The following is a 27,870-nucleotide window of genomic DNA, read 5'->3' on the forward strand; positions in this document are numbered from 1 at the left end:
AACCCCACCCCCCGTCCCACCTACACTGTTTTGATGGCCCCGCCCCTTCCTGTTTTATCGATTCTTTCGACTCTCTGCTGCTCCTGACTCGGCTACTCTGGGGGATGGGGGAGAGGATCTAGGCCTAGCAAGCGGAGCTACGAGCTCAGCTGATGCAACCTGACGGGATTAGCGTGACAGTTCCGGGCACGCGGAGACGGCGGAGAACGAGGAAAGGACGCGGGTGCCGGCTGAGCGCGGGAAACCGAGAAAGCGGAGCTATGGGGGATGCTCCAAGTCCTGAGGAGAAGCTACACCTTATCACCCGGAACCTACAGGTCGGGCCTTGGGGTTGGGATGCGCCGTTGGGTACTGAGGACTTGAAGTTCGGTGATTCTCGAGACCAATCCCCAAATGTGTGGGGCCGCGGTCTCCACGCCTGGGCGGCTCTAAGGCCCTCTCTGCTAGTTGATCAGTAAGTCAGTCAAGCAGCCATTCTCAGGGTGCAAAAGAAACTACAGTGGGCTCACCCTTTGTGTACACTTACCTTGTGCTGTAGTCATTCTGGGGCTGGGTACCTCATTCCACCCATCGTATTATATACCGGGAACATTGGTAGGTTCTAGAGAGTCAGGACCGTGTCCTCCCAGGGTTCTTGCGGAAAGAGCCGGAAATTTAAAAGGACCCATAACCCAAACCGCTTAGATAAGGCAAGTACTGAAAGTTTTTATGACTGGAGGTCTGAAAAGAAATGGGAGCGAGCTGGCCGGAGAGATGGATCTGAGATTGAAACCATGTACTGCTCTTGCAGAAGACCCTGTTTTCAGTTCCCAGCACCCATGTCAGGCTGTTCGGTACGGCCTATACCAGGGGATCTGATGTCCACTTCTAGCTACCATGGTGTGTGTGAGGGTGTGTGTGTATGTCTGTGTGTGTGTGTGTGTGCGCGCGCGCGCGCGTGCTGAGGGCATTTCTGACAGAGGCACGACCTATATCAGGGGATCTGATGTCCACTTCTGGCTACCATGGGGGCGTGTGTGTGCTGAGAAGGGCATTTCTGACAGAGGGAAGACCACCCCAAGGGGAGCAAGAATATTATGGTTCAGAGAGAAGGCTAGGCATGTAGCTCCGTGGTAAAGCACATGTGAGGCCCTGGGTTCAGTCTTCAGAGCCGTCACACACCCCTACTCCAAGAAGTCTGATTTTCTTGGAGTAGAGAGAACACAGGAAGCGACCTTCCTTCCTTCTCTGAGCCATCTCTTTGGCCAGCCCGCTCACGCCCATCACTTTTCAGGACTCAGATCATAGGAACTTTCTGAGAAATACCTTCCTTGAACATTTTTTAAAAGAGCTCCCTACCAGCAGAGCTGCCTCTATCCCTGTCTGTGCCTCTGATGTTTCTCCACAGAACCTATCGCTGTCATTTGACTTGTGCTTTTAGGAGAGGCAGGTAGGAGCCAAGTAATGAGGCCTTGTAAATGTTGTTTTACAAGCCAGATAAAGACTGGACTAGAATTGGGCAGTTGCATCATGGAGCTTTTTTAATTTACCTATCCTGGGTGTGGTGGTACATACTACCTGTAATCTCAATGCCTGAGAGTCAGAGACAGGGGGATAACTGCAACTTGGAGACCAGCACTGTTTACATAATGAGTTCCTGGCTAGGCAGGGTTCCTATGTGGAGACCCTGGCCATAAGAACATTCACCTCTTTAAAGGGTACATTTTAGTCAATTCTTGTATATTCACAATGTTAAAGCTCTAGAATGTATTTATTCCCAACCCTCCCCCAAGAAAAATGTGAACCAACCTGAGCATAGTAGCACATACCTGTAATCCCAGCATGTAGGAAGTGAAAACAAGAAGATCCAGAATTTAAAGCCACTTTTGGTTAGATAGCTGAAATCAAGGTCATCTTGGGCTGCACAAGACCCTGTCTCAGTGAAAAAAGAAAAAACCTTGTACATTTAGCAATACCATCCGTTATTTATCCTTGTCCCCCAAGTACCGATCTGCTTTCTGTCCCTAAGTGTATACTGTTCCCGGGCAGTTCGGATGGCTAGAGTCAGATAAGATGTGCCTGTTTGTGTCTGCTTCTTTCACAGAATGGTATTACACAAGCTGTGATTTTGTTTCTCTCAGAATTTCATTCCTCATACCTTTTTTTAATGATATATTTATTTTATGTATATGAGTACTATAGCTGTCCTCAGGCACACCAGAAGAGGGCATCAGATCCCATTACAAATGGTTGTGAGCCACCATGTGCTTGCTGGGATTTGAACTCAGGACCTGTAGAAGAGAAGTCGGTGCTCCTAACTGCTGAACCATCTCTCCAGCACACACACACCCATATTTTCTTTTTCACTCCCTTTCCACCTTGCTTCCCCTCCCCCGTCACCCTTCTCTTTTCCCTGTGGCCTTCTCATTCCCCTGCCATTCATTTCCCTTTCCAGTCCCCCTCCCTTTCCCAACATAATCTTTCCTTCGCCCTTGCTTCTCCCCTTCCACATTCTCCTCCCCAGGCTTGCTATGTCCCTTTCTTCATCCCACTGGCCTATCCTGACCTTTGGTCACTTCCAGGCAACTGCCTCCCTTATAGGAAAGGGGTCTGGTGTGTGGGAAAGAATTGGGAGAGGGAAACAGACACAAGGAACAAAGGTACTCAGAAGGCAGAGAGGGAGAGCAAGCAGTGCCCAGACAGAGACAGACACACAGCCACTGAGACAGATGACTCTGCTCTTTATTTATTGTATTTTGGCTTTCAAGACAAAATAAACATTTTAAAAAATAAAATCAGGGGCTGGAGAGATGGCTGGCTAAGAGCACTGGCTGTTCTGGTGGAGGACCCAGGTTCCATTTCTACCACTGGGACACCTAAAGGGATCTCATGCCTCAGGTGTCTTCAGGGACCTGCACACATATCCACACACAGATACACATAATTAATAAGTCTTTACAAAGAAAAGGACACCTCCTACCAGCTATCAAGGCTCAGGTCGTATATCTGGGACCTAGGAACCCCTTGTCTCCTCTCTCTCTTGAGCCTGTACCTCAGGCTAGCAGTAGTTGTCTCTGGCCTACCTTCAAAATAAATCCACATACAAATCTGCAGTATGCCTTTCTTGATCCTTTTCTCTTTTTTTTTTAAGATTTATTTATTTATTATTTATTATATACACTGTAGCTGTCTTCAGACACACCAGAAGAGGGCATCAGATTCTATTATAGATGGTGTGAGCTACCATGTGGTTGCTGAGACTTGGACTCGGGACCTCTGGAAGCACAATCAGTGCTCTTAACTTCTGAGCCATCTCTCCAGCCCTTCTTGTTCCTTTTTGAGGCTGACTAATAAATATCCCATTATATGAAGATACTACATCATATTTCTGGCCCTTTTTTATTTAATTACCTTATATTTTTCCAGACAGCATGCATCAATGGTTGAATTAAGGGATTAAAAGGAAGATACTTAGAGAAGTTTAAACCAAGAAAGAAACCAAAATTTGAATTCTCTACTTCTCACCCTGTGTCTTCGGTCTGTCTAGGTTGTGGTCTGTGGCCTGTCTGTCATCTTTCTGGTGTGCATCTGATGCCTGTTTTTGTTGCCTGTCCCTGTTACTCTCTATAACACAGAAATATGGCACAGGAAGGGATAGAAAGATCTTTAGCAACTATTTCCAAAAGAAGAATTTATTTCATTGACTCAGAAGAGTGCTCAAAACCTTGCACAGTTATCAACCTATAGCCACGTGTTGCCTGTAACATTTATGGGGGATTTGTTGCTTTCTACTTATTTGCTGCCTTCAGCAAATGACTAACACACACGAACACACACACACACACACTCACTATTGTGGGTCAGGGGCATGGGAGAGTGTAGAACTTTGAATTTAACTTGGGTAGTGAAAGCTGATTGCATGGGGAATTCAAAGTAGGTAAGGTTAGTTACATTGTTAAACTTACACAGGCCGAGTACATAGTAGGACAGCAGAGTGGGCACATAAGGATCTCAAGGCACTCCACTGCTAGGTCTAGGAAAAGCTTTGAGAGCAGGCGGTATTCTCAGAAGCAGACATCACTACATGGTCTCTCTACATAGTTTCAGATACTGGCTTTACTTGGAACTTGTTTTGGGACACACATTGCTGAGACAACTCGGCAATTAAGATCATGTACTGTTTTTGCACAGGACTCAGGCTAGTTCCCAGCAATCAAATCAGCTAGCTTACAAACTCCAACACCAAGGGGCTGACACCTTACATACCAATATACATACATACACATAATTTAAAGAAATAAATTGTTAAAAATTGAAGCCAATGCCCTTTTACCATTCCTAAAATACTAAGTAGGAATGGTTAAATTAATAATTTACTAAAATCTTTGTTTTTTGTTTTTTCTAACTTTTGGTATTCAAGATAGGTTCTTATATAATCCAGACTAGCCTCCAGGCATTACAAATGTGTGCCTTACCACCACACCTGGTTTAGGTGGTGCTGAGACTCAAACTCAGGCTTTCTTCAAGTTAGGCAAGCATTCTACCGCCTGATCCACATCTCCAACCTTGTGTAGAACTTACAAAAGCCATACAATGATGTATACCTATAATGCTTTGTAGTAACTGAGGAGAGTAATTTGGGCAGACTGTAAGATTAGGGATTAAACATGATATAGCTGTCTTGATAAGGGCTTGCCCAGTGTGATTAACAGGGCTGATAGGCTATGAGACACTCAACAGTTAGAATGTCTGCAAGAGATTTGCCTTTCCTAAGCTAACCAGCATCAATTGTGCCAAAAGTCCCTTTTATTCTGGACTCTAAAGCCAGAGTTACATGGCCGAAGCTACCATGTTCTGCTGCTTGCTGGAGCTGGAACATACATTTCCCCCACCCCCATATTCTATTACTAGCTTTCTGTTTTCTAACTTCCTCACTGCCCAAGCTCAGCTGCCCTGGAACTTGCTCTGTAGATTGACCTTCAACCCGGAGATCTGCATGGCTCTGTCACCAGTAATGCTGGAATTAAAGATGTGTACCTTCATGCCTGGATTTAAGCTTTTCTTTACCTAGAACTTGCTCTGTCCCAGGCTGGCCTTGAACTCAGGCTTGGCTTTGTCTTCTGGCATTAAAAGTGTGTAGCACCATGCCTGGATCTAAATTTAGCTGGGTAGGATTTTACCCCAAGGTCACTACTCTGGTAAATTAACTCAAGATTCAGCTCCATTTCACTTCACTTCCTAATGCCCCTTTAATACTCAAACCATATATTTTATAATTTTTCCTTTCTCAGCTTGCTATGCTTATTTAAAATCCCCTTCATGAGACCTAACCAAAGAACAAAGTCTATGATTGCGTTTCTAAGACTTCCTTTGTCAATGCAATTAATCTGAATATCTTCCCCTTAGCCTCAGGCTAACTCTGTAGACCAGGGCAAAAGGCAGCCATGTTCTTCACCAAAATACCACAAAAACAGTCTCCAGGTCACATACTGAAGTTTTTCTCTACTGAAACCTCTTGGGCCAGGTCTGCAGAGTTAAAATCACTCACAGCAACAAAGTCTTCCTTATTTCCACTAGGATAGCTCATTAAGCCCCACTTAAAACATTCCATGGCACGCTGGAGAGATGGCTCAGCAGTTAAAGGCGCTAACTGCCTTCCAGAGGTCCTAAGTTCAATTCCCAGCAACCATGGTGGCTCACAACCATCTGTAATGAGATCTGGCTTCCTCTTCTGGGGTGTCTGAAGATAGCAACAGTGTACTCATATACATAAAATAAGTAATTTTTTTTTTATTTTATTTCATGGCTTTCCAAATCCTAAGTCCCCAAATCCACATTCTTCTAAACAAAAACCTGGTCAGGCCTATCACAGCAATACCCCGGTCCCTGGTACTAACATCTGTCTTACCTAAGGTTTCACTGCTGTGAACAGACATTATGACCAAGTCAACTCTTATAAGGACATTTATTTGGGGCTGGCTTACAGGTTCAAACCATGATAGTACTTTAGGAGCAAGCTTGACCTGAGTCCTTCAACTATGGCAGGGTAGGAGATTGGGACTGCTGGAAGTTCTTAGAGCTTCAGTTGTGTGTGAACTCATGATGCCAGAAACTCCATTGTCCTTGGAGCCAGAGTCACACAATGGCCAGTCTCAAAGTCACCTTGTCTATGGAGCACAGCGAAGCAATCCTGGGGTCCACAGTCTAGTTTCGGTTGTTTTTGAAAAGGGGTGTGTGTGTGTGTGTGTGTGTGTGTGTGTGTGTGTGTGTGTGTGTGTGTGTGTATGTCTGTCTATACTCCAGAAGAGGACAACAGATCTCATGGAACTAAACCCAGGATTTCTGGAAGAGTATCCATTACTCTTAACCACTAAGCCACCTCTCCAGCCCCTAGTTATGGTGTCAGCGCGTGGCTTAACTGGCTCATTATTTAAACATACTATTTTCTGTTAACAGTCAGAGCATTCTGTTCCCAATGTTTGTAAATATTTTCTCCCTTTACAACAACATCATCCTTCAAGTCAAAACATGTTATATTCACTTTGTCAAAACAAACTTAGTTCAAAACAATGTAACATGTTTTCAACATAGTTCCCAGGTTACACAAAAATGGTTTCACTCACCTTAGCATACACAAAGGTTTGATGCCTAGCCAGGCATGTCTGGTGCTTCAGCCTTGCAATCTCAGCTCTCAGAAGGCAGAGGCAAGAGGATCAGAAGTCTGAAAGGAACTTAGGATATGAGACCCTGTCTCAAAACAAAACAAAAAATGTAGCGTCAGAAGAGACCTGCTGATGTCTAAGCAGAAAGAGGGAAACTAAAGAGTAAGGAGGACAAGAGAGTGTGTTGCAGGAGGAGGGCTAAACTGTGTTCATTAACTGCCTTGAGGTCCTCTGAACCTCTGTATGGAGTTCACTGGAATGGGACTTAAGCAAATGAGACCAGAGGAGAAAATTAGGAAGATGCCTCCCGGGGCTGACTTACCAGCTGCTCCTCCAGAGAAGTGGGTCTGATTCCTGCCTCCTCAGAAGCTTACAACCATGTAGTACTCCAGTCCCGGGCATCTGGCACACTCTTCAGGTCTACTGGGTCACTGTACACATGGGGTGCCCAGACATACATGCAGGCAAAACACCCATACTCATGAAATTTAAAAGGAAAAAAATTGTGGAGGTGGCTACGAAAGGAAGGGGAGGGCAAAAGGTAACTGGGGGGGTCAAGAAGGGAAAGATGGGTAGACCTGTGCATTCATACCCTAACATCAGTGTCATTTCCTGGAAGAGACACTAGCAGCAGCAGGAAAAGCTTCAGTGGCTCCCAACAGAGAATGGGGTTGGACTCCAGGGACATTTGCCCACAGGCTCTGAGCTTGAACTCCCAGTGCCATGCTCTTTGGTGAAGGATGAACAAGGGGGGGGGGGGACTCTGCATTAAACCTGTTCTTCTTCCACAACAGGAGGTTCTGGGGGAAGAGAAGCTGAAGGAGATACTGAAGGAGCGGGAACTTAAAGTTTACTGGGGTACAGCCACCACGGGGAAGCCACACGTGGCTTACTTTGTACCGATGTCCAAGATTGCTGACTTCTTGAAGGCAGGGTGTGAGGTGAGAACGGGGCTGTGAACCAAGCCATTGCCATTGTTAAATGACCAAAAGAGATACTTAACAAACAAGGGTGGGGGCAGGGAAGTGGGTGGAAAGTACTGGGGCCAATTTACACTTTGGTGGACTCTTAATATCCAGGTAACCATCCTGTTTGCGGACCTTCATGCATACCTGGACAACATGAAAGCTCCCTGGGAACTTCTAGAACTTCGAACCAGTTACTATGAAAATGTAATCAAGGCAATGCTGGAGAGTATTGGCGTGCCCTTGGAGAAGCTCAGGTTTATCAAAGGCACCGACTACCAGCTCAGCAAGTAAGCTCTTGATCACTCATTGGAGATCTGGTGTTCTTTGCTAATTACAGGGCTGTGGAGTCCAGGCACTCTTTAAATTTGGGTTGCAAGCTACATGATACTACCTGTTATGGACCATTAAACAGTGTATACCCTTTGTTGGTTTAATCCAGCCAACAAAAATAGACTGGCTTAGAAAGGCCTAGGTACTGTTCTGTTTGCTACAGATACAAATGTAACCCTAACAAAGCCTCTGCCTTGGAGCATAGCCTTTGGGAAAGGGGTGGGACACCCAGCCTCCCTCTCGGCCTCAGCAAATAATGATGAAAGAAATGTGAGAGGAGGTTTTTTTTCCTTCTTCCTGTAGTTCTTACTGTGATGGTACATAGGACGCTATACCATCTTATGTCAGGGACATGGTACATGGGATACGATACCATCTTAAGTCAGGGACAGATTTGGGCATTTGTGGCTTTTGATATAGAGTGAAGATATCAAGATATCCTGAGATACCAAGAGGTACCTATACCTTAAACGTTGTCTGAGAAGTGGGACACGGTGGCTGCTCGGCCCTGGGTGAGTTAGTCTCAGGAGGTGCAGTGAGACAAAGTACACCAAAGCACAGTCACAGAAGACTAAAGAATGAACTGTGTTAAAGTGAAGGCTTCCTAAGCCAGGCACTGGCAACCACCTTTAATCCCAGCAGTGGGGAGGCAGAGGTTGGAGGATCTCTGAGCTCAAGGACCCCTTGGTCGACAGAAAGTTCCAACAGGCTTATGGGGGTATAGAGGTGGCTCTGTGTGTAAGAACACTTGTTCTTGCAGAGGACTTAGGTTTAATTTCCAGTGCCTACTTGGTGGTTCGGGGATCTGATGCCCTTTTCTGACTTCTGTGGTACCAAGTACACATGTGGTGCATATACATACATATATGCAGTCAAAATACCCTGACATATGAGATAAAATGAATCTTTAAAAGAAGAAAAACTTTCTGGACCAGAGAAATATATCCATTGTTAAGAGCACTTACTACTCTTTAGTAGTTAAGAAGCATAGGACGTAAGCCAGGCATGGTGGTGCATGGTCTGATCCCACCACTTGGGAGGCAGAGCAAGTGGCTCTCTACGAGTTCAAGGCCAGCTTGGTCTACAAATCATGTTTCAAGCCAGCTAGAGCTACATAGTGAGACCCAGTCTCAATCAAACAAAATTAATTTAAAATGTAGATAGATTAGTAATTACATGATGAGTTTCAAAGGATGGTGGTAGAGCACACACACTTGCCATTTATAAAACCCTGGGTAGAATTTCCAGCATCCTCCCACTTCACAGTAAGACCTCCACTACATCAAAAGTAAATTTTAAAAAAGTAGCAAGCCATAGGCTGGGGTATAATTAGCACTCATAAGTTAGTGGGTTCACTCTCATACATGCACATGCACACTCACGCACATACACTACAGTTGGCCAAAATCCTTATGAAATAGACAAATGGCCAAAGATTAATATCTAGTATTTCAAAAAATTATATATCTGTGGGGCATAGTAGTACACACATTTAAACCCAACACTCAAGAAGCAGAGACAGAGTAATTTTTATGAGTTTGAGATTAGTCTGATCTACATAGTTCTAGGGTAGCCAGACTCTTTGTGAAAGAGCCTGCCGCAATAAATAAACAAATATTAGTCATTTTTTTTAGTTGAGCCAATCCAGGAAAAAAAAAGGTTCAGCTGTACATTTCTTAGAATTCTCAAGCGACTAGTAATCATATGTGTGGAAAAATAATAGCTCCTGGTTGTTAGTCAAAGAAATGGAGATTAATCCTAGTGAGAAATCACAATGTAATAACTAAATGGGCAATTTTTTTTTAAATAGCAAAATTAGGTAATAAAATTGACAGAAATTACTTTGGGAAATGGTTTGGCATTATCCACTGCAGTTTGAGATGTAAATTATCCTGGGACCCATGCCCCGACCTATGGGTCAACAGGAACCCAGGATTACCTAGGAAAGAATGGGGGGACAAAAGGCACAAAGAACAAGACAGCGAGTCAAGAGGTCTGATCAAGCTGACAAATTTTCATTTTTCACATGCTAGTTTTATACAGGTAGAAGAAGGAAATAAGGCATGGGGCTAGGGAACTTTCCAGCTAAAGGACTTTTCACAATACCCTTTGTGGAGAATTACATGGGGAGGAGGACGACCCAGGTGCAGGAAAGAATGTTCTGCCAAGCAGGATCTGTTGTCTGGGTGACCGTTCTACTCTGCTAGCTACCTGACCAAAGTGAGATCACCTGATTTCTGGGAAAAGGCTTCTACCTAAGAAACAGAAACCTAGGCTGAGATCTATGTAAAATGGTGCTACTCAGGCTAAGGGGATTTCTTAATTCTGTCAGCTCCTGGCAGACCTAGGCCATGTGCCCATGCATACAAGTATAGGCACACTGCTTACAGACATAAATGGAAAGCAGCCAACAGGCTCCAGGTGAGGGTTCCTCGAAAGAAGGTGGGTCAGGAGAGAACACCAGACTGCAGAGGGAATTATTAGTCAGTTTTCTTTAACTGCATGGTGGGTGCTGTTCTTTGTGATGTTACTGTTTTATCTTCTTAGATTTGTTTTGTGGGTGTTTTGTCTGCATGCCTGGTGCCCGCAGAAGTCAGAAGAGGGCATCAGTGCCCTGGAACTGGAGTTAAATATGGTTGTGAGTTACTGTATGGGTCATCTGCAAGAACAAGTGCTCTTAAGCACTGAACCACCTCTCAGCCAGTTCATTATTCTTTATGTATACTTTAAAACATTTTTACTAGAGATTCCAGAAGAGAAAAGGGGGTGGAAAAGCTGCAGTGAGCCAGGAGATAATAGCCGAAACTTTTTCAGAAACAAGGAAAAATAGAAACAAGAAAAAAAAATATATTAAAGTAATAGTTTGGACGAATGGATGGATACAGTGTTGTAGAAGCAACTTGACAATGCTATTTAGAGTGTTCTACCGGACAGTGGAGTAATGTGCTTGAGGACTGCTCTGGGACAGCTCTCTCCTCCCTTTCTTCAGAGAGTACACCCTGGATGTGTACCGCCTGTCCTCCGTGGTCACACAACATGATGCCAAGAAAGCTGGAGCTGAGGTTGTAAAGCAAGTGGAGCACCCTTTGCTGAGTGGTCTGTTGTACCCTGGACTGCAGGTCGGTAAGAGAGTGGCACCGCTCCCCACTATCTTTCCCTTTCATTTTTTATGTACATTGCTGTTTTGCTTACATGTGTGAGTATGTCTGTATGAGTATGATCTGGAGTTACAGATCATTATGAGCAACCCTGTGAGCATTGCGAATTGAACCTGGGTCTTCTAGAAGAGCGATCAGTGCTCTTAACCACTGAGCCATCTCTCCAGCCCCCCTCTGCACTGTTTTTAAGGACTGGACACAAGCCTCTCCGGGCATTGGCTGCACTTACTCTTACCCATGTACTTACTCTCCAGGTAGCACAATGCCTTTTTTCCTGGGTCTTTACCATCCTGGAAGTTCCCATCTCCCCTATTTCCTTTTTGTTCTTTAAGACTGCTCCATTGTGAGTTCAAGATTGGCCTAGGTGACATAGCCAGAGTCTGTCTCAAAAAAAAAACAAAAAACAAAAAAGAGCCAGGTGGGTCTCTTGAGTTCAAAGCCAGCCTGGACTGTGTAGTAAGTTCCAGGACAAGGACAGCAGAGCAAACAGTAAGTCACTGTTTCAGGGAAAAAGAATGTAAGGGTTTCAGACATCACACAGTGGTAGAAGGCTTGCCCAGGTTTGATCCCTAGCACTACAAAAGTGCTCAGGAGGCAGAAGATAGCCACAACTACATAGAGAGCAAACAACCAAGAGAAGAAGCAGATAAGACGGAATCGCCTTCAGGCAACCCTGGGCAATAATGAGCAGAGTTCTAATGTCTAGCTCAGCTGACTGTGCCTAACTTTCACAGGGCGAGTTTGATCTCCAGTTTCACATAAGAAAGTGTGTTTATCTGCACACTACTCATCCTGGGCCTGTAGTCTTAGCACTAAAATGGTAGAGATCGGGGGATCATGAGTTCAAGTCTCACCTTGTCACTGCAAACAGGTGTGAGCTGCCATGTGGGTACTAGGAATTGAACCTGGGTCCTCTAAAGGAATATTCAGTATTCCCAACTGCTGAGCCACTTCTCAGTTGCTAAGAAGTATTTGGTTTTGGTTCTTTTTTTTTTTTTAAGTTTCTTCTGGCGATGTGATGGTGCACACTTTTAATCCCAGCATTAAGGAGGGGCAGAGGTAGGCAGAACTCTTGTGAGTTTGAGGCCAGCCTCATCTACAAAGTGAATTCCAGGACAGCCAGAACTGTTACACAGAGAAACCCCATCTCAGAAAACAAACATTTAATTCTTTAATCAAATTATTTAGTTTTCTAGTTCATGGTGACCATGTATGTGTGGTCACATGTAGCTACGTGTGGCTAGGAGCTTGTGCAGCACCAGCATCGAATGTGGTCATCACGACAGAGAGTTCTGTTGGACATTTTTTTACTGAACTTCCATGTTCCCTCTTTCTTCCTCTCTGCCCTCAACCAACTGTGAACTAAATTTTACCACGTCTGCTTTTTAGATGCAGGTCTAGAAAGATGGTTCCATGCATAAGGTGCTTGCTGCTTCAGACCCCCAGCACCCATATTAAGTTTTTTAAAAAGGCAAGCAGGTATGGAAACCTGCCTGGATTCCCTGCCCTTGGGAGACAGACAGGAATCCCCAGGCAAGGTGACTGTTAATCCCACTAAAGGAGAGGAAAGACCACCAAACTTGGAGGAATGGGATTTTTGTAGCCCTAAACTGCAGGACTAGGGGGTTCCCAGGGGTTTTTGGTTACATAGGAACTTGGAAGAACATCCCACAATTATCAGCAGAACATATTATCAAAGTGGAGGTCAGAATATAGGGTGTAGAACTTGTCAAATTCCAGAAAATGGATCAAGATCTACAGAAAACAGCAATGACCTTGTAATAAGATAGCTTCTAATATTAAGGTGAGACAGGCTGGTCCATCACTAACTAGCAAGACTGAGCTCCAAATTCAGTGAGAGATGCTCCCTCCAGTGGGGAGCAACAGAAACATCCAACACCCACCCCTGGCCTCTATATACAAGTGGTCACACATGCTTACACACACATCAGCTCTTAAACTAGTTAATTTTTTCTTTAGGATTTTAATTTATTTTATGTACATTGGTGCTTTGTCTCTATGAGGGTAAACTATAGTTACAGACAGTTGTGAGCTATCATGTGGGTGTTGAGAATTGAACCTGGGACCTCTGGGAGAGTAGCCGGTGCTCTTGACCACTGGGTCATCTCTCCAGCCTCTTAAACTTGTTCCACGTCTCCATTGCTTTGGATCATGGGTGTTTTCATCTAGGCTCTTAAAGCAGTCTGTTAGTGATGCTCTCTGTCTCTACCTACAAAGGCCTCCTGTCCATGCCCTGCCTATCTGTAACTAGTATCTTTCTTCAGTGCTGCTCACATTTTCCTTCAAACTAAAGGCACTGTATACAGTACTGATATGACACTCATGGTCTTACCAACTTTTCTTTTATTATTACTTTTTTTTTGAGACAAGTTCTCACCTTGTAGCCTTGGCTTGACTAGAACTCATTATGTGAAGGGGGCTGTCCTTGAACTCCTATCTCTGCCTCAGTGCTAAGATTACAGGTGTATACCACCTCCCCCAGCTACTTTAATTTTTTGAGACAAAGTCTTTTTAGCTCTATCTGGATTAGAACCCACTATGTAGAGTAGGCCGGCCTTGAATGTATGGGAATCTGCCTGCCTCTGCCTCTTCAGGACTGGGATTACAGTCACAGCATCTCTTAAAGTTTGTTTTCCCAGACTGAGTCACTTACATTTCCCTAAACACACTCTCTGCCTTCTCACTCCATCTCCTGTATGTAGTGGAAAACCTCACGTCTAACCCACAGTCTGATTCTAGCAAGACTTCCCCACGTGCAGCTGACTAGACCACAGGAATTGTTTCTTCCTTGGTATTGGCCCAGTTTCTAACATGAGTGCAGTTAGCCCTTAAATGCTGTGCCTGTTTATGTGCCTCTCTTCAAGCAGAAAATTGAGCTTCTTGTAGGAAGGAAGTGGGTCTGATTCATCCCTGAACCCACCAGGCCTGGCAAGTAATGAGTGATAGACGGTGTTCAGTTAGTAGTGCTGGTTTGCTGCTTTTGGTTTGGGGGCTTTTGGTTTGGTTTTGGTATTGGAGGAATGGGGCAGGGGATGTATCTGTAGTTCACTGTATAGCATTGATTGGTTTAAACCTCATAGTAATCTCTGGATTGTAGGCATGAACTACTGTATATGTAGTTTAGTATCGCCCTCCCCATGCCTCCAAAGTATTTATTCAAAAGCAAAGCACTAGAAAGGGTCTGAATCTCAGCCAGCAAGATGGCTCAGACAGTTAAGGCACGTGCCACCTAGCCTAATGGCCTAACTTCTATCTCCCAAGACCCAAGTAGTGAAAGGAAAGAATCAGTTCCTGAACATTGCAAAAGAGCTCTAGGCCACATAAGTGAAAAACCACTTTACCTCTTACCTAAATAAATAAGCCTTTTTGTTTATTTAGAGTTTGGTGCTCAGGACTGAATCCAGGACCTACTGAAAGTTAAACATATGTGCTTACCACTCTCACACCCGACTTTGGGAGTCTTTTTTTTCCCAGTCTGTCTTACTGCATTATCCAGGCTGGTCTTGAACTCATGACCTCAGTACAACCTCCTGCTTCTACCTCCCAAGTAAGTGTAATAGCTGGCTGGCAGGCAGGGAGGAGTTACTGCTCCATTCCATCTTCGATGCAGTGTGCCTCATTCAGTGGGAGACCTCTGGCATCACTTCCTCCCCTGCTGAATTAGACGATGAGCATCCTGAAAGCAGAGCCTACTTCATATGCATTAATGTTCACACAGGTACCACAGCTGTTTCTGAGCCACCAGGAAGGCTCTGTGTTACTTGTTCCCCTCCTGGCTCCACCCTATGAGAAATCGTGTGATTCAAAAGTTTCTGTCTCAGACCATAGGGAACAAAGACCTTAGGTGTTTACACTCCATGTTTCTTTCCACAGGCTTTAGATGAAGAGTACTTAAAAGTAGATGCCCAGTTTGGCGGTGTTGATCAGAGGAAGATTTTTACCTTTGCAGAGAAGGTGAGCGTCCACTCCTCCTCATTCACACCCGTGAGGTATACAGCTGACACTGGCTCAGCTGTAATAGTCAGTCACACTGGTCCTAAGCACACTAGATGGTGGCTGTCCTTGTCCGTGCTAACACAGGTGTAACTGAGCTCACTCTGTCTGCCTCAGCAGCCCACACACTCTTGGAATCTACCCCCAGAAAGCTACGCTGCTGGATTCAGCTCTGTCCTGTTCCTACCAGTCAGGAGGACGATTTTCTCCTAGAGCATTTGGTTTGCACTGCCCTGAGTTTTGTAGAATCTGCTGGTCTTAGAAATGAAGTTTACCAGGGTCTCAGAGGAAATCAGCACAAACACGTAGTTCTTTTCCTGGAAAGAGCTTGAATACATTGAGAAGGCAGCTGTTGTGGATTTGGTTTCAGTTTTGGTTTGTGGTGGTGGTTTGTTTTGTTTTTGGCTTTTTCCTTAACGATTCTGGGTATTCTATTTGCATATATGTCTGTGCACCAAAAGCCAGAAGAAGGTACTTGTGAGCACCCAAACTCAGGTTCTCTAGAAGAGCAGCCAGCGTTGTTAAACACTGAGCCATCTCTCTAGCCTCTGTAGTTATTCATTTTTCAAAGCTTCTTTTTAAAAAAAAAAAAAAAAGATTTTATTTCATGTATGTGAGTACACTGCAGCTGTCCTCAGACACACCAGAAGAGGGCATCAGATCTCATTACAGATGGTCGTGATCCACCATGTGGTTGCTTGGAATTGAACACAGGACCTCTTTAACGGCTGGGCCATCTCTCCAGCCCTTTTCATAGCTTCTTGAAACCTGATTTTGACAATGTGTAAAGAAAGCAACTCGAGCAGAAATATAAATTCCCGGAATACTTTGACTGCTCTAAAAATGTTCCTATCTTTTAACCTAGGAAAATCTGCTCTGAAGCATGTGTTTATAGTAACAGTCTAGGAAAGGCGACCACTCATGGGTCCTAAGGCTGGCTAGCCAGCTAGTGTAGTAGTCAAAACATTGAGCTCTAGGTAACTGAGAAACGCTGTCTCGGTGTGTACAATATTAATATTTTCTTGGGTAGGCTGGCACCAATTGGGTTTTTTTTTTTTTTTTAGGGGGAAAAAGTTAAAGCAGAATGTTACTGTGTAACCTTAGATGGCTAGAAATTCCTATGAAGTTCAGTTGACCTTACAGTTATAGATTCTCCTGCCTCTGCCTACACTTTCCGAGTGCTGGAATTAAAGGTATATGTTGCCATACCTGGCATGGCAGGTTGGCTTTTCTGACACAGGATCTCTTGTAGCCTAGGCTAGCCTCTAACTTGCTGTGTAACCAAGGATGACCACCTCCCAAAAACCAGGATTACAGTGCTTGTGCCCAGTTTATGAGGTCTTGGGGATCAAACAGCACTTTGAACATGCTAGGCAAGCACCGACAGCTGAGCTATATTTCTAGCCCTTGTATTTTTCTCTCTGAGACAGCATCTCACACGTGGCTACGTTACCCTTTGTGCTTTATTTTTACTTTGTGTTTTTCATTCTAGTATCTCCCTGCACTTGGCTACTCAAAACGGGTCCATCTGATGAACCCCATGGTTCCTGGGCTAACTGGGAGCAAAATGAGCTCATCAGAAGAGGTAAATTGCTAATCATTTCTTTCCACTTACCTATTTACATGTATTTTATGTGTGTCTGCATGCATGCGTGCGTGCTTGTCTGCGTGTCCATGAGTTCTTTTCCCAGTAGGGCACTTCACTGGGCCGAAGATGGTGCTGTTCCATTCCCATTCGTTTAGTTTTGGGTTGAACCTAAGGCCTCTCAGGTGTGAGGCAAGCATCCTCAGACATTGACCTGTGGGAATGTGTGTGACTCCACATCTGCCTTGGCTCTTGTGTATAAGTCAAAGGATACTTAGGGAAGCTGGTTCTCTCTTTCTCCCCTGTGGGGACCAGGGATTGAGTCATCAGACATTTTTACCCACTGAGCCATCTTCCAGGTCCCTCTCAACCATTTCTTGAATTTAGAAAACTCCAGCAAAAGATGGACTGAAGACTGCAAAGAACAATAAGCTAGGTAACTGGAGAGTCAGAAAGTCTGTGTCGTAAGAATGACCTTATGTCATTCAGTAAATCCCCAGCCAGGTGTCATCCATCTTGTTACTGGTGCTGCTGCTGACCAAAATAGGGGAACCGCATTTCTTCCCTCCTAGGGCTGTGATAGTCAGCACTCTGGAGACTGGGACAGGAATATGGAAACTACAAAGTCAGCCTTGGTGGCATCTTTTACCTGCTTAGCCATCTCACCAGCCCTGGCTTCAAACTGCTCATGAGCATTGTACCACCTCACATAAAAGTCTTTATTTAAAATTTTTTCTCTTGCCAAGCAGTGGTGGCAAACGCCACACACTTAGGAGACAGAACAGGCAGGTCTGGTCTTAGGCCAGCCTGGTCTACAGAGTAAGTTCCAGGACAACCAAGGTTACACAGAGAAACCCTGTCTCAAACAAATATCATTTTAAGTATTTATATAGAACTAAAGAGATGGCCTACTGGTTAAGAACACTTGTTCTTGCAGAGGACCAGGTTCAGTTCTCAGCACCCACATCAGGTGACTCAAGACTACTGTAACTCCAGTTTCAGGGAACTCATCATCTTCTGGTCCTGTAGTCACCTGCGTACATGTGGTACACATACATACACTCAGGCACACACACACACACACACACACACATTTTTTAAAAAATGGGTGTGTTCGTGGATGGTGGATGAGTGGGTAGGACATGAATGAGTTTAGTTGGTAGCATGCTCACCTAGCATACATGAAGCCCTAGGATTACTCAACACTGTATAAAATAGGCCCAATAGTACATATCTACAAATCTAGCACAGGAGGTAAAGGCAGGAAGATCAGTTCATGAACATCCTTAGCAAGTTTGACTTCAGCCTGAGTTACATGAGATCCTAGCTCAAAAGAAGAGAAAAGGTGTGTAATCCGTCAAGGAAAACATAGATACATCAGACTTCATTAAAGTAAACTTAAAAATTATATAATGTATGTGTTAAAATTAGTCGAGTGTGTTCTCATTTCAACCACAAGGGGTCTCTTCCCTCCCGACTTCTAGGAGTCCAAAATCGACCTCCTTGATCGGAAGGAAGATGTGAAGAAAAAGCTGAAGAAGGCCTTTTGCGAGCCTGGCAATGTGGAGAACAATGGGGTTCTGTCCTTCATCAAGCATGTCCTCTTTCCTCTCAAGTCTGGTAAGAGTCTCCCTGCGTGGTTTTTGGGGCCCAGGCTCAAAGATCCAAGTTCCTGCTGTGACTGTGCTTAAAATTGTCATAGGTTCTTCCTGCAGGGACTGGCTGCCCTAAATCTCTGCCCTGGTTTCATATATACAGTGTGTGTTGTGAGACTGGGCTGTCCCTTGGTTGTCTGTGTGCTCACTACCAGGTGGGGTTTAAGAGTTGTCAGGCTGTAGAGAATCTGTAGTGAGAGTAGAGACAGACATTGAACTAGAATACAAAAGAGTCCTAAGCAATGGTCTTTGCTGGATTCAGTGTGGCTGCTTATCTGTTAGAGAACAGGTTTAACATGTGTCAGCTTAAACAAGGTCAAATGGCAGGGCTACTGAGGTGACTACACACACACACACACACACACACACACACACACACACACACCTCTGCATCGGGTTGAGGAGTTACTAACAGACAATTCCTGACTTGTTTGTTGCTATGTTGTAGAGTTTGTGATCCTGAGAGATGAGAAGTGGGGTGGAAACAAAACCTACACCGTTTACCTGGAGCTGGAAAAGGACTTTGCTGCTGAGGTAATTCGAGAGAAAAACGAATACCACTCAAGTCTGAAAGCCCTCTCCCTCCTGGCTGCCAGTCTGTGTGAATGAACCATACAGCTCTTGATGATACCCACCAAAGCTGGGTTTTGTTAGTGACTTAGACTCGGATTCGAGTGTTTTATTAATTAGGTGGGCAAATAGCACAAACCCAACTTATTGGTCCTCAATACTCTCCAGAGGGCTAGCTGCAATGAAGAGCCCTTCTCCATGGCTGCACTCAGGGCACATGCCCACACCCAGACACATTATACACATAATTAAAAAAAAAACTCAGTTAAAAAAAAATAGTAGTCATCTTTAGCCAGAAAGTATCTATTCTGTCTTTGGGCAGAAGAGCTGGGTTCTCCTCTCATGGCTCCAGAGGGCTGATGCATGGCTGTGGATTGGGAGAGGAGGGGTAGAGAGACAGCTCAATTGAGTTTTTTTTTTTTTTAATGTATATTAATGCACTATCACTGTCTTCAGACACACCAGAAGAGGACATCGGATCCCATTACAGATGGTTGTGAGCCACCATGTGGTTGCTGAGAATTGAACTCATGACCTCTGGAAGAGCAGTCAGTGTTCGTCTCTCTAGCCCTAGCTCAATTGTTAAGAGCACTTACTGCTTTGCAGAGAACAGGGGTTTGGTTACCAGGACCCACATCAGACAGCTTATACTCCTGTGACTCTAACTCAAGAGACTCTGATGCTGTCGTCTTCCCTCCAAGGACAGTAGCACACATATATACATCTAACGCCTAAAATTTGAAAAGGATTTATATACATATATTGGATTCTTAAGACAGGGTCTCTCTGTGTAGCTCTGGCTATCCTGGAACTCACAGAGATCCACCTGCTTCTGCCTCCCCAGTGCTGGGATTAAAGGTGGGCACGACCATGAGCCACCTAAGGGAAACTTTCTGATAATCTCAGTGGTTAGGGAAGGCAGGCTGATTCACTTGACTTTGCCATTCCTTCCCTTAGAGATATGGGGCAGCAGCTGGAGAACCAGCTTGGAGGTAATACTAGATGTAGCTGGTTCGAGCAGCAGCTGGAGGGGACTCTGATGCATGTGACCCGTTACAGGAAGTGTCAAAAACATTACTCTGAAACCGTTCTCTGCTGTCTGAGGCAGGCCATAGTACTCACACCCCTGAAAGCTGTTCTTCGTGGGATTGCTGAGCAGAATTAGACGGAAGTCACTCACTAGTGACAAGTGGCTGTGCAGCAGGTATGGTATGGGAACTACAGCCAGTAACCTAGAGCGTAATTCACATTTGCCTGGCTGCAGGCCCAAAGCTTTTGTTCAGAATAAGCTATTCCCAAGAAAGTGAAGAAGTGTTGTCATTAATGTGTCACAGTGATCGTACCTAAGGGTATCTCTCCAGAGTAACCAAGGACTTCCAGGCCAGATCCAGGTCCAAAAAGGTTAACTACAGGACATAGACAAAGTAAAATAGGAATTTCTGAACCACAGGTTGAATGAATAGCTGTTATCCAAAATTGAAAAAGGAAAACAGAAGTGCATACGCCTTAATCCCAGCACTCGGAGGCAGAGGCAGGCAAGTCTCTGAGTTCAAGGCCAGCCTGGTCTACAGAGTTTCAGGACAAAATTCTGTCACAAAAAGAAGAAAACCCAGAAATGGTTTAGATTTCACATTTCTTCCAATCTGGGAGTTTTTACACATACAATGTGATGCTTGGGGTGTGTGACCAAACACAGTTCATTGTTTCAGATACACTTTGCACACCTGGAGGTGATTTTTGTAGTGAATTTTGCATGTGTCTGCACCATTAAAGTTTTTTTTTTTTTTTTAATTTCATGTGCATGCATGTTGGTCTGCAAGCATGTATGTATGGGCACCACAAGCACACTTCATGCCCACAGAAATCAGAAAAGGATGTAGGATCCTGTGAAATGGGAGTTCTGGGTGGTGTTGCAGGGAATCAACCTGGGTCTTCGTGTGCCTGTGCTTTGACTGTAGCATTCCAAACAAGGTCCTGTGTGGAATTTCTCTCATTATCCCGTCAGTGCCCATCTGGGCCATCTACACCTGCCCTGCCTGTGACGGATGCTCAGCCACACACTCTCCATTCCCACCGTGGTGTGTGGCTCGGTGCTCATTCTGACTCAGATACCTGATGTCATCCCGTTTTTGTTTGAAACTACTACAGGTGTGAGTCACCAGGCCCAGCCTATTACTCTCATTTTATAAGTAAACCAAGACTGGACTAAGATTGTAGCTCAGCGGTAGAAAGCTCTCCTAGCATGTGCCAGACACTGGGTTCAATCCCCAGTACCTCAGAAAAAGAAAGAAAAAGAAGAAAAAGTGAAAGTTGTCATCAGAACTTATAGACAGGGCTGGAGAGATGGATGACTCAGCAGTTGGGAGCACTGGCTGTTCTTCCAGAGGTTCCAAGCATGGCAGCTCACAACCGTCTGTAACTCCAAGATCTGATCCCTCACACATGCAGGCAAAACACCAATGCACATAGAACCTACAAAGGGGTTGGGCGTCCAGTGACACCTGACTGGAGCTTTACTCCTTGTGCGTGTGACTCAGTCTTCAGGCCCAGGGCTTCCTGTGTGAACATTTCCAGTGCATTCCTCAGAGCATGGCTGGAAAGAATCGGAATGATGAGCACTCTGCCTGCAAAGTCAGATACCTGCATGGGGCTGAAATCAGCGGCAAGCATTTGAGATTCCAGCATTCCACTGGGCTGAAGGAAGATTGTGTGTTTGAGGGTAACCTAGGCTAAACAGACCCGCCTGAGAGGCAGGCAGGCAGGCACCTGCCTTTGAGACCAGTTATCCTTCTCGGTCCTACGTTGTCTCACAGGACTGTCGTAAGGCTCAAGTCTGTCTGCCATGTCACCTTTGAATAGGCTCTGGTCCAGGCCTCTTCTCACAGGGCCTTGTTTACTTCTGCAGGTTGTACACCCTGGAGACCTAAAAAATTCTGTTGAAGTCGCCCTGAACAAGTTGCTAGACCCCATTCGAGAAAAGTTTAATACCCCAGCCCTGAAGAAGCTGGCCAGTTCTGCCTACCCAGATCCTTCAAAGCAGAGTAAGTCCATCTGGGGAAGGAGCCTGAATAGTGCCTGAGACTTGATTTGATTGACACTGTGAGGTGGTTACCTGCTGTTACAGCAACACTATTAAAAGGCTAGTGTGAGACTGCACTTAGAAGCCTGCCTCAGGTTTAGTGAACTTGTCTGCAGTTGGTATTCACAGTGGCGAACTGTTCACAGCTGCTGGGGCTTCTTTAAGCTCACCTTAACAGCCTCCTGGTTCCCATCTCTGCTTCTGTCTTGTGAGTTAGCCATCTAGTTGCCCATGATGCTTAGGTGCTACCATAGATACTTTGTGTGACCTCCAGAAGAGACTCAGCAAATGCTGCATGGATTTTATGAGTAGAAATACCCAAAGGTGGCCACACTACCACAGGCCCTGCCGTCCGGCCTAATTGGAGCAAAGGATTGGAGGGAAACGGAATCCCTTCTGCAGGGCTGCTGAGAGTGTTAAGTGTGACTTGGTAGGTAGGTTCTGGGGTTCTCTCCTAAATGCTGCCTCTTTCCGTATCCTCATCTGGTGCTGTCAGCTCTGACCTGCCATTGGGATGGGGTAAGGGGTAAGAGTCCTGACTCCGTGGAATTCTTCTCATTCTCAGAGCCTACTGCCAAAGGCCCTGCCAAGAATTCAGAACCAGAGGAAGTCATCCCATCCCGACTGGATATCCGTGTGGGCAAAATCCTCAGCGTGGAAAAGGTAGTCATTCCTTACCACATCCCGAAGAGACAGAAGGGATGGGTGTGTGTGTTTCTATCCATAGGAAACCTGACTGGAAGTAGCATCCCTGGGGTCATATTCAAGTCAGAACCCAGGTGTCTGATTGTAGGTGGCCTCTGAACCTCATACAGCACAGCCAGGAACCTGGAGACAACTCAGCCATCAAATATGGCCTGATGATATACTCAGCTAGGATGGACCAGCTTGCCTGGACTAACTTTAGGTCTTTAGGTTGGCCACTTATCTCCCTAGACTGTTGGGGTGGGGCTTCTTTTTTTTTTTTTTCAAACAGTCTTTGATCAGTCATTGGCTGGGAACCATTGTTCTAGGCCTTTTTTTCCCTGACATTGATTTGCTTGACAACCATGGCCAGCATTAGTCCAGTCCCAGCCACCTGGACCCCTTGGTGTACTACCTGGGTCATAATTGCAGTCACCAACAGTCCAGTCTTTAATCCCCATTAAGAGAGTTTCTACAAGCCACTAGGTTTTTTTTCTCAAATCTAGACCCTTGAGAAGTAAAAGTCCCTTCAAGGCATGTTCTCAAAGCCGATCAAGATAAGCCCATGCCTGTGATTCTAGAATCTGGGAAGCTGAGACATAAGGATCACAAGTTGAAGGCCAGCCTTGGCTAAATAGTGAGACCTTGTCCAAAAAAAAAAAAAAAGAGAGAGAGAGAGAAAAGGGCAATGCAGGGGAGCTTTGGGAGGAGCAGATGTCCCTCTGGGGAGAGGCTCACCAAGCATCTAATCCACTCCACTGTGTCATCTCCCGTGCCACATGTGTGGAGGTTAGAGAACTCATCTCCTCTCCTTCCATATGGGATCTGGGGTTCTGACTCATGTAGGCTTGGTAGCAAGGGCCTGTACCCACGAGCTCTCTGGCCCTGACAAGAATCTCTTGCTGGCAGCACCCAGATGCAGATAGTCTGTATGTGGAGAAGATTGATGTGGGGGAAGCTGAGCCCAGGACTGTGGTGAGCGGCCTCGTGCAGTTTGTGCCCAAAGAAGAACTGCAGGACAGGCTGGTGGTGGTGCTGTGCAATCTGAAGCCCCAGAAGATGAGAGGCGTGGACTCCCAGGGCATGCTACTGTGTGCTTCTGTGTGAGTGAGGGTTTGGTGGGCCTTCGGGGTGCCTTTCTGTATGCCGTGTGCAAGTCCTAAGAGAACTGCTTCCTTCCTTGTTGAAGCGTAAAAGGGTTACTGTGCAAGTCTAAATGAAACACCTTGCATACAGATAAACTTAACATAAAACTAGATGGGTAGTCAGCTGTGGTGGCACGTGCCTTTAATCCCTGCACTTGGGAGGCAGAGGCAGGTCTGGTCTACATAGTGAGTTCCAGGGTTACAAACTAAGACCCTTAAAAGAAAATTGTCAGGCAGTGGTGGTGCACACCTTTAATCCCAACACTTAGAAGCAGAGGCAAGAGGATCTGAGTTTGAAGCAAGTCTGGTCTAGAGGAAAGCCAGGGCAACACAGAGAAATTCAGTTTGTGGTCATGGAGGTTAAATAATTAAGATAATTAAGAGTAAAATAAAACAGTGGATGCTGTGCACAGCAGCACCCGCCTTAATCATGACACTTGGGAGACAAATAGGAGGGGTCTCTTTGATAAGCCTGGTTTGCATCTCAAGGGCCAGGCCAGGCTGAGCCTCACAGTGAAAGCCTGTCTTACCAAATAAAAGGATGAAGGTCAGATACAGCTCAGTTGGCATGAAGCAGGGGTTTGATCTCCAGCACCTCATAATGTGAGCACGATGATCCACACCCACAGTCCAGCACTGGGGAAGAAGTAGTCAGTTCAGCTACATGACAGGTTCGGGTATAGCCTGGGCTACACGAGGCTCTCCAAACAGACAGACATAACTGAAGGTGTCTCACTACTAGGAAGAGGTGAGCCGGGACGCAGGCGTGTTGTAACTGGACAGAGTCCTTGCTGGAGACTCAGATATAACTTCCCAGGAAAATAATTTAATAAAGTCCTGGTTTGAATGTTCAGATGTAATAAAATGATATGAACTTTCTGGGTTACAGTACTGAGGGCACCCTGTATCCGTTAGGTCGCAGCTCACTTCAACATTCACAGCTGTTGGGAAATTCATAATCTGCCTTTTCTTCTCTTGCATCTTTGCAGAGACGGGGTAAGCCGCCAGGTGGAACCTCTGGATCCTCCTGTGGGCTCTGCTCCTGGTGAACGGGTATTTGTTCAGGGCTATGAGAAGGGCCAACCAGATGAGGAGCTCAAGCCCAAGAAGAAAGTCTTTGAGAAGCTGCAGGTAAAAGCACTGTTGCCCTCTGTTGTTGGGAATAATGTTTTAATAAGGCCGGATAAAAGACATGCAATCCAGATGTTGTTTATAAGCCAAATGCCTAGATTGAACCTATTTCTCCTGGCCACGAGGTCAGGAGGTTCTGGTCCCTCTCCCTGCAACCTCCTCTCAAACCTCCAGTCCCACGTTTCTCCCTCCACTGCCCAGCTACAAGCACTAGCCTTTTATTTACCAGTTAAGTTGGGAGAAGGTTCACGTGGCATCACTTGAGTACATGAACAGCAGCTGCTCAAGGGCAACCCACACCGTGAGAAACCAATCTCAGCCATAGGATGCAAGCAACGTATCAACCCATTGCAGTACCCCACTGCCCAGGCTGCCACAGTGTGCTGTCCCCCTTGCCCAGGCTACCCTAGTATGCTGTTACTGAATCAGCAGCTGCCTCTTTCTCGGTTGAGACTTCCTGCATCTGAGCCCTCTGTCCTCATTCAGATATGTGTGCGAGGAGCTTAGTCTCAGAAGGACCTTACATGCTGAGTTCTGGCATGAAGCACTGAGGGGCTTCAGACACTTCCTTGTCCATTTGATCCAGTCTGAGAGAGCAGCAGATGGGGGGTTATCCATTTTACCTGGCAAGATGCCTACTGAGACAGTCAGGGTCACCAGAAATCATGGAACCAAGGGCAAGTGTGGCAAAGGGCTTAGGCTTTGACCTCTCTCCCACAACATGTAAGTGAAGAAAAGACCTTTTACTCACCTTGAACTTAGAGCAGTTACCAATGGGCAACAGGTGCCCCCGTGGTCCTGGATCTTTGACTCTTCTCAGTATCAAGCCCAGAATGTGTCAGGCCCTGTCCTACATGCCTAGACTGTATCTGTATAGCACATGAGCTCTCTCTGGGGAATAGACACCATAGAAACTGGTTTTTGTTTGTTTGGTTTGTTATGAATGTATTTGAATACACTGACACACTGTCACTATCTCAAGATACACCAGAAGAGGGCAATGGATCCTATTACAGATGACTGAGCCACCATGTGGTTGCTGGGAGTCAAACTCAGGGCTTCTGGAATGGCAGCCCGTGCTCTTAACCATTGAGCATCTCTCCAGCCCTAGAAACTGTCTTAAATACAGGACCAAAAATGTAAAGACTATGCATAGTTCTGCTGGGTGTGTTGGTTGCTTACATTGTAATTCCAGTACTTAAGGGACAGAGGTAGGAGGGCTGCTCCAAGTTCATGCCCTGTAGGTCCAGGCCAGCCAGAGCAACACAGTGACCAGCTCAAAACTGCTAAAATAATCAACTGTTTGCTTCTGGTCTTCTGCTGGATAGAGGGGCATTCGTGTTCACCAGCTTCTTATGCCTGAAGATGTCTCCTCATTGTTAAACAGTGGGAGGGATCATGTCCGTGATGTATACTATTACCCTGCTGCAGCCGACCTAGGATACCTGGGATGCACAGCCTTCAGTATAGGTGTCAAGCAGTGTTTGATCTGTACCAACACAGCACACACACCAATGCTGCAATGGGTATCAGCAGTCTAGAGGTTTTTGTCCTTACTCATGGGATAAAAATATGGAGCTGGAGAGATGGCTCAGTGGTTAAGAGCACTGACTGCTTTTCCAGAGGTCCTGAGTTCAATTCCCAACAACCACACGATAGCTCACAACCATCTGTAATGGGATCTGGTGTCCTCTTCTGGTGTGTCTGAAGAGAGCAACAGTGTACTCATGTACATAAAATAAATAAATAAATCTTTAATTAAAAAAAAAAAAAAAAAAATAGAAGCCTTTGGGGACTCTGCTGAGAAGCTAGGCCCAGGTATGATGGCACACAGCTTTAACCCCAGCACTCAGGAGCATGAGCAGGCAGAGCTCTGAGTTTTGAGACCAACCTGGTCTACAAAGTGAGTTCCAAGACATCTAGACTACTCAGGGAGACCGTCTCAAAATCAAAATGGGAAAGTTGGGCCAGCTTATGTTTATAATGTAGGAATGCTGTATCTCTCCATGGTGACTTTCACTTCTCTTGTTCAGGCGGACTTTAAAATTTCTGAGGACTGCATCGCACAGTGGAAGCAAACCAACTTCATGACCAAGCTGGGGTTTGTCTCCTGTAAATCACTAAAAGGGGGTAGCATCAGCTAGCCAGCTCAGCACCTCCCACCATCCTGTTTGTCGGCTCTACCTGTATCTCCCATCCACTCCCATCTCAGAACACTGAAGCACCAGGTCTGGACTGCTGACTAAATGCAGGACTTGGAAAGGGATCATCCAGCCTGGCTGAAACCGAGAGCCCAGGCTAAGGACATGCTGCCCAGCCGCAGACTGGCTCTGCCTTCTTCACTTGGCAGCTGACTTGAGAAATCTGGTTTCAATAGAACCCACAAAAAAAGTTTATTCCACAGTCCTTGTAATTGGAAAAACACTGGTTCCCAAGTTTCCATGGGGTTTCCCCTGCAGCTGTATCCCTGGCTGAGCTCTAATTACAGCTTCTTCCCCTCAGGAAAGTGTGGGATTTGAAAAGAAAGGAAAACAGCCTAGAGGTCTCCCAAGCTTCCCAAGGCTGGCAGTGTTTTCTAGGATTGCCTACAAGATTTGCCACTGTTCTCTTGGAGTTCCCTTGGTCTGGGTTGGGCACTCCCTAAGCAACCCAGCTGTGTTAGCATCAGGATGGGAATGGACTGACACAGTGCGCTGCTTTCTTCAGAATGTGAGATATTCCATAAGGCATCTCAGTCTGTAACCACCACTGTCAAATTCAAATAAAGTGTCCAAACAAGGCTTTCTCAGCCTGAGTGCAGCTGCTATTCTCACCTAATTTGGCATCACTGAGATGGGATGGCCAGGGACAAGTAACAGACATCCTGACCCTCTTGGGTCAGACAGGAAGGACATCATCTCTTGTGTGGGC

The 27,870-nt window shown here is 45.5% G+C and overlaps 1 protein-coding gene across 1 annotated transcript; it reads left to right on the forward strand.

Moving 5' to 3' along the window:
* The first annotated feature begins 131 nt into the window (after nt 1-131).
* YARS1 (tyrosyl-tRNA synthetase 1) lies at nt 132-27,726 on the forward strand. The gene is made up of 13 exons (XM_080920826.1): nt 132-317; nt 7,436-7,582; nt 7,721-7,896; nt 10,929-11,058; nt 14,992-15,072; nt 16,604-16,696; nt 18,181-18,316; nt 18,800-18,885; nt 21,827-21,962; nt 22,566-22,663; nt 23,594-23,787; nt 24,819-24,960; nt 26,994-27,726. The coding sequence occupies exons 1-13, from the start codon at nt 153-155 to the stop codon at nt 27,102-27,104; spliced, it is 1,695 nt and encodes a 564-aa protein (XP_080776952.1). The 5' UTR covers nt 132-152; the 3' UTR covers nt 27,105-27,726.
* The last annotated feature ends 144 nt before the right edge of the window (nt 27,727-27,870 follow it).

Source organism: Micromys minutus, assembly GCF_963924665.1.
Source record: "Micromys minutus genome assembly, chromosome: 9".
Lineage (NCBI taxonomy): Eukaryota > Metazoa > Chordata > Mammalia > Rodentia > Muridae > Micromys > Micromys minutus.